General features: G+C 39.4%; 1 protein-coding gene across 1 annotated transcript in view; it reads right to left on the reverse strand.

Annotated features, from left to right (window-relative positions):
• Positions 1–331: 331 nt before the first annotated feature.
• Positions 332–7,764, reverse strand: part of SYNM (synemin) — a 37,488-nt gene continuing 30,055 nt past the window's right edge. Inside the window, exon 6 of the mRNA XM_008638682.2 lies at positions 332–7,638. Within this exon, the coding sequence (XP_008636904.1) occupies positions 3,986–7,638 (3,653 nt within the window). The 3' untranslated portion in view covers positions 332–3,985. The remainder of the gene's footprint in view (positions 7,639–7,764) is intronic.

The following is a 7,764-nucleotide window of genomic DNA, read 5'->3' on the forward strand; positions in this document are numbered from 1 at the left end:
TGCCACGATCCAAGGACAACTATGATGCTGACAACTCAGGGAATTCCACCTTCTGTGTTGCTTTATACTCTGCCTCTCCTACTACTCGTGGCGCTCCTGAACCACTGCTGGTCCACACGTGCTGGGTGCGGTTGCAATAAGGAATATGCCATGTTCTGTCATAATTTCTATTATCAACCTGTAAGAGGTGAATCCTTGCTGGAAGAAAAATTAGGTTCATTCTCTGAACCAAAATTAACTCAGCCTGAGAGCAAGGTATTTACAGACTTTAAGTCCTTTCTCTTAGACAATGCAGCCTTAAAATCACCAGACAGGAAGAAAGAGAAACATCTGTGTTGATTTTCATTGTTTAATACTCAAGAGTGAAAAAGTGTAAAATCACAAAGCTTAGACCACCACAAAAACGCAGTTTCATTGCAGATGACCAGAACACAAGCTGCCTGAAGTTTCACACAGCTGACATCAACAAACCCAGGTTCAACATTCTTACCGTCTTTTGAAACACCTGCTGTTCACAAACATGAGCCAGCACAGAGCTCTCGCTATCTCACACATCTTTCTTTATGTTCTATGCTCTATTTGCTTCCTAGACCAGTGGTTTACACATGTGAAAAACAGTGCCCCACTTCTGATCTATATCAGCATAGAAATGCATAGTTTTTACCCCCCAAAATACTAATTATATTTGAAAAGCATTTTGTTTAATCCAAACTCAGCGGTAAAGTTTTTATTTCTATTTAATGAAAAGCGTAATACGAGTAAGCTTCCGAAGTGCACGCTGACTGAGGGTGTGTCACCAATCTGCTCAGCCACAGGATATAATTCTTATGCAGAAAGTGATCACCTAGGGTGAGTTAGTATACCAGGGAGCAGGTTATGTTTGCTCTCATTAGTAATTCATGTACCTACAGCCTCAATTCTGCACATGCAGCCACAGGGCCTGCAGGATGTGACTGTCCACCTAAATACACTTTGTTGTCTGAAGGTAGAATTATCCAAAAGTTATCATTATGTCTAAATGTCTCAGGTTAGTGAGAACTAAGTGGAAAATGGGGTGCTTATATTAAAACCTTTTTAAAACTTAAACCTGTATATGTCAGGCAACTTTGTTTTCACAGCCTTTCTTCATGCAAAGGAACTGTGCCTGAAATGTTAAAATCTTTTTAACGTCATGCTAATGCACATTTCCAGTTCTCTACAATAACCCAGCTTCCAAATAATTGATTAAAATCCTGCTCTTAAATAGAAATAGAGTACACTGAACAAATTTTTCCTCCAGACAATCAAAACAGAAATGTATCTGGGCATAACCTACTGCATCTGACAATGATGTGCAAAGGAATTTCTAAAGAGCTGTTATTGCCTCAGTAGAAACAATACTGATTTTCAATTTTTTTTTTTTAATCCTTTGGCGCTAAGGGCACCTGCATTTTATGAATTATTTGCTCCTCACTGGTTTACTCCCTCATCTAACATTATAATCATCTGAGCAGGTGAGGATAAACGGAACAGTTTTGGCATCACTGTTCCTAAGGAGCACCTCTGTCAAAGATTCCACAAGGTATCAATAAATGGGCTTGACATTGTAAGTAGCTTTTTCTTGGTTGTTAAATACATTTTCTGCAGATATTCTTGTATCTGTTTTACAGAGAATGGTAAGTCTTGAATAAAATTTCAAGAAAACTTACACTCATTTTTTGCCTCTGTTGCTTACTACAGACCTGACTTCTTCCTTCATGCAGTTATTTGATACTTGAAGTACAGAATCTGATTACTGACAGTAAGGCATCTAGCTGGAAAATTCTGGCTTATACATGATTATTAAACACAGAGATGTTGCCACCTTAAAATCATACAGTCAACTAAGGAAACAAAAGTATAGGATAAGAAGTATTACAACAATTAACATCCTATTTATAAATGGAAGCTCAAGATCTTTTCGGAGCATATAGGTATAATTTTGAAAAAAATGTTATCTATTACACAGTGAACAGTATAAATAAGCTTAGATCACATGCCTTTACTGCTTTTACACAACTCAGTTTCCTATTCATTTTCCAGCTGTTGGCAGAACTTCCAATTTCAAAAAATGATTCCAGACAAAATGAGGAAAACATTCAGAAAATTCTGCAGTGCAGACAAACCTCATGAGTTAATCTCTGGAACATTAATAGCTTTGTATAGTTTCAAACTTAGTAACTAAGGCACACAAGGATTAAACTGTCCCATATCTGAAAGAGCAGGATATGTCAGTCAGCACGGAGCTTCTCCTCAGCTTTGCATTTACATTCATAGTATAAAGCAGCAGTCAGCTTTGAGAAATCTACTTCTGTTAATAGTAAGGAATCTGAAAAGTGACTAGTCATGCCAGACTAAGATAGTCTAACTGGATTCTAATATGGATCAGCACACACAAAACTAGGCTTACATAACCACAGGAAAAAATGTGGGAGTCAGCACCTGCCGGGCTGGTGCTGCTCAGCCACCCGGAGCCAGGTGTGTGCCTGCTCTGCAAAGGTGGGACACAGTGAGCGAGTGAGTGTGTGTTTGTGTGTGTGTGTGTGTGTGTGTGTGTGCAGAAACAGCAGCTTCTCACCTCTGTTTGTTACTTCCATACGTGTCCAGTATGGTATTTCTTACCCCAGTGACAATATTTTGGCTGCTATTTTTGCTTCTGCCAGCACTGCCTGGGTCAGTCCAGCCAGTGGTGCTGTGCTGGCTTCCAAGCTGAACTTACAAAGTCACTGAATTATAAAGTGAAATTCTGTCCTTCATTCAACCAATGTGCAATCCAATTGAAATTAGCTTATTTGCAAACGATTTAAGTACAAGGCAATTTTTGCCTGAGGCATGTGTTACATTCAGAGGAAAAAAAAAGGAAGAAAAAAAAAATTCAAATCTCAGGTTGGGTTTGCAGGGGGAGTGACTGAAAAGGACACCTTGTTTGTAAACAAAGGATTATCTGGGAATGAGCTGACACACAATGATCATTAAGTGTCAGCAAAGTCATTTGTAAAAGTTTCCTTCTAACAGGACACGTATCAGCTAATTTCACTATGTTAGGAAATTAGGCACTATGTAATCATGTTTGACACTTCACACTTACCTTTAGCAATACCTAGTATCAGGTAACCCATAAACTCCAAAGTAAGTTGAGGTTACTAATGTGCACAGCCACTGAATCAGTGGAGTTCTCCTTACCTCAGTGGGAACACTATCCAGTCTACTTTTTAAATTTGTTTTCTTTTTAGAGATATTAAATATACTACTGTCTAACCATAATATTCACTATTTCTCACCTGGAATACTGTGAGAAATTCCTCCCTCAGTATTACCTCTTTCTTTTTTGCACTGCATTCAAGCTATACAAATAATATCACTTTTGTCAATTCTTGCTATGATTACTTTGATCCTACAGGATCATAATTAATTTTATAGCTTTAATAACTGTCTCTTATAATGTATTCATTAGGTATTGCATATGAGTACACAGAAATGGAACTGAAAATCAGCTACTACCACTCATTATTTTCATATTCTGTTAAATTTGTGGTTAGTAGCTTGAGATTTAAATAGAATTGCATAGTAATATTGTAGTAACCAAGTACAATACAGTATTAAGAAAAAAATAGTTTGAAAAGTCCTATTCAAGCACACATTTAATAGTTGATGTGCTATAAAACAAACAAAAAAAAATAGAATCCTTTTAATTCCCCAGTAGCAAATACCTGCTTCTATGGGTGGAAAAATCTGAAAATATGAGACACAGAACTCTGAGGAAAAAATATTAATAGCATGATCTCTCCCAAAAATAAAATTTCCAATAAAATAAAATGTGCTGAGGATTAAATTCAATACTTCTCAGTCCACCATTAATAATCTAAATAGTTTGAGTGTTTCCCCATCCCTTTTTTCTCTTAAAAAAAAAGGATAATAAAAAATACGTATAAACAAATTGCTACGTAGGCTTCATCACAGAGTCCTTTCAGAACCACTGTCCATCATTATCATTATCCTCATCATCTTCCTCCTCATGGTCCAGGTAGACAAAAGCGACTTTCTTCCCTTCAGAAGTATCTGAACTTTGGTTGACCGTTCTTTGCAACTGCACAGTTTTATCAAAAAATGACTGTTCCACCACCTTTTCACCCTGATCCTGGGAAAAACTGGAGAGAACATAGCCACTTCTTGTATTTTCATTTCCTGCAAGCTGGTCGCTTTCAACAATGACCTGTGGCTGACCAGTGGAAGGGTCTTGCTTATTGGACACCATCATTGCCACTTGCTGTTCTCCACTCTTCACTGCAGATATTCCACCCAGATTGGAAACATCCATTTGGAAAGTGTAAGCTGTTTCCCTGGAGCCTACTTTAATATGCTTCACAGACCTGCTGCTCTCAGATGACTCTGCTGTTTGTGAAAGATCTTCAACCACTCCAGCAATGGGTCCTGTGAAGATTATTTCCTCAGCTTGAGTTCCTGCAGGACTTACTTTAATGTGCCTGAAAGCTCTTGAGCCTCCTGAAAGTGTCTGGTCTTCCAGTTCAGTGATTTCTGTGTGCTCAGAGACAGGCCCCTGGTAGATGATCTCTTCAGCTGTCATAAAGCCCTGGGGACCCAGCTGGATTTGTCTGACTGAACTTTCTGTCTGTGAGACGTCTCTCGTGCTGCTGACCTCCACTTTACCGGAGATGGGTCCTTCAAAGATAACATGCTCAGTATGAACCTCCTTTGGGCCCAGCCTGAAGTGCCTCATTGATCTGCTGACATCCACAGCCCCTTCAGCCTGGGAAAGGCCATCTGAGCTATTGAGTGCCAGAGAGTCCAAACCCGACCCCTCAAAAGAGACTTCTTCAGTCACTTGTCTTGATCCTACTGTGACACGTCTCGTGGCCCTACTGAAGTCTGTTGAAACCTTCTGAGAAATATTTCCAGAATCAATCTCTTCTACAACTGTAGTAATGGGGCCTGTATAAATGACTTGTTCTGTGGTTTGGATTTCCTTGGGGCCCAGTTTAAAATGCTTCACAGATTGGCTGAATTCTGACAGTCCCTCTTTCTGAACAAGATCTTCTGTAGCACTGAGCTCCAGTGCTTCAGAACCAGGCCCTTCATACAGGACCTGCTCAAACCTCTGGACTTCTACTGGGCCAACCCTGACATGCCTCTGGGACTTGGTCTCATCAGCAGATTGTGATGAGTAAGAGGCTTCTCCATAATCTGCAGTTTCCGAAACCGAACTGTCATAAACAACTCTTTCAGTGGTGTGATAGCCAGTGCCACCACTCCGCCTCATCGTGGATGAGCTGTAGATCTCTTGGTCAGCCAAAGAAGTGTATTTATCACTGTGGGAAGAAACATCTACTTCTATATTGCTCCTATCCAAGCTCTCTTTCTTCAGGGACTGTATTGTTGCCTTCTCTTTCTCGCTTGTGATTACTTCACCAAGCTGATCTACATCAAATTCATCAGTATTAAGGGTCTGGGACAGATTGACTTCAGCAACTATTGTCACCAAGCCCCCCTCCTCCTTCTGATCAACTTTTTTGATATCAAATGCCAAGTTACTAGCATCAACTTTGTTGTCTTTTGTTAATGCAGAGAGCTCCTCTTTCACACTTTCTGGGAGACTGCCCTCCAACTGCTCCAAAGCTTCCTTCAATTGATGTTTAGGGTCCTTCGTTTCCTTGGATAAAAGCCCTTTTATCGAAGCCTGAAATTCATGGGGAATTTTAATTTCTTTTTCAATAATAATGGATTCAACATGGGATCTTTCACCTTCAGGATGCTCTTTTAAAATATGGGCACTTGCTTCCTCCCCTACCACTTTATAGGTTTCTTCTGGAGAGCTCACACCTTCCTCTCTCTTACTTTGTGTGCCTTGCAAAAATTCATCTTGCCAAGAATACTTAATAGTTGATTCTTCTTCAATATGAATTTGCCCATATACTGAGTCATCATCTTTTTCATTAATAATAGGATGATCATCGGGAACAGATACAAAATATTTCTGTTCAATAGGTGAGTCATCTTCCTCGGTTACTTCTTCCACACGAGTGAAGCTCTCATGGCGTGGTTTCTTCTTTTTGACATCTTCATAGGTGAAGGTGATGTTTTGTTCCTCTTCACCGTAACGCCTCTCTCTCTCAGGGAATGAATCCTCCACTTCTTCTACTTGAAAAGGTGTTGAAAAATCAGTCCTTTCATCAGTGGTGTAATCCAGTGGCTCCTCTACAATCTCCACATTCACAGACACATTCTTTCTGCTCTCGCTTCCTTTCAGGCCATGATGTACAATATCCTCTATCTCCTCTTTGGAAGGAGTTCCCTCCACACCCTCTCGAATCACTTTTCTAACATCCTGGTTTGATAGATGTCCTAAGTCGCCTTTATCAGAAATATCTATGTCTTCTTGAACTTGGGACTGCACTGTGAACTCAGTCTTTATTTTCCCTTCGTCTTCTTGTTCTTTCTTATTAAAATAGGTCACTTTGGTGTCTGTTGACATCTGTGAACTAGAAGACTGCGTGAAAGTTTTAAGAATGTCAGTAACAATATTCTCTGCTATGCTTTCAGTTGGCAGAGTTCCCATTTTATGGCTTCCATCCCTAATTTGCTCTTCACCCTCCAGACTGGACTCTGCTTCTGAAATCTTCAATTGGCGAGTTTCAGCAGACTGAGTTACATGGTCATCTGTTTCTCTTCCTATGGAAGTTTTAACTCCTTGTACTCGTATTTCTTTATTTCTCTGGGGTCCTTTGTCAGGAGCAGGCCTTTCAATACTGATTGGTACCTCAATGACTTCTTGGCTTCTTGATTCTGAGGTCATAGTTGCATCTTTTTTGGTTGATTCACTTTTCAAAGTTCTTGCAGTAGAAATATCACTTGCTGTTATCTTCTGGCTAACTCCCTCACGGATGTATTTTTTCTGCTCAGTCTTCCTCCCAAAATCAACACGTTCTTCTACAAAAGATTTCTCGTCTGTTTTCTTTTTCTCATCCTTTGTTTGTTTCTCCAGCTTATCTTTTTCGTTCAGCAGAGATGTCTTCTCTTCAGTTGGTTTGCTTCCTCCTCTTTTGTCTTTTAGTGTGGTCCGAGTTTCAATTATAGTTTCTTCATATTTAGATGGTTTTGCATTGGTAATTAGCTCATAAACTGGAAATCTAGTGAAGCCTGGTTTCATTCTTGTATTTTCAGCATCTGGCTTGTGGTCCTTGTCTGATCTTTCAGCATGTGCTGATTCTTTTGAAAAAGATACTGTGGATGAAGTTGTAATTTCTGTTTTCTTTCTTTCTGGAATCTTCTTTTGCTGCATTTCAGTGCTTCTCCAGCTACTGTAGTCTGGAGTAAATGTTCTTAGTTCTTTGTGGTCTGTTACAATTCTTTCATCCTTTGTGACAGTTGTTGAAGGGCGATACGTTGAACCAAGTAGATCCCTTCCAAAAGTTCTTCCACCCGTTGTTGTGTGTGATCCAGTCTGTGTGGAGTGAGCTGAGTAATGTGCAGAACTGCTCATATTTGTCACTGGCATTCTGTGCCTTGTATCAGTGATCCTGGCAGCTGGTGAAGCTTTATTTCTATTTCTTTCTTGATAAGTAGAGTAAATATCAGTGTAGTTATAGGAAGTGTTTATAATATCTGCAGAAAGAACACAGGAGACCAAGCATTAAAATAATGGTTTGTATCTAAAATAGTATTAAATAGAGAGCATGAACTAAGAAAATTTGTACTACATTTTCTGAAAGAAATAATGTCTTCATTTTC

Source organism: Corvus brachyrhynchos, unplaced genomic scaffold, assembly GCF_000691975.1.
Source record: "Corvus brachyrhynchos isolate BGI_N302 unplaced genomic scaffold, ASM69197v1 scaffold200, whole genome shotgun sequence".
In the NCBI taxonomy this organism is placed as follows: domain Eukaryota; kingdom Metazoa; phylum Chordata; class Aves; order Passeriformes; family Corvidae; genus Corvus; species Corvus brachyrhynchos.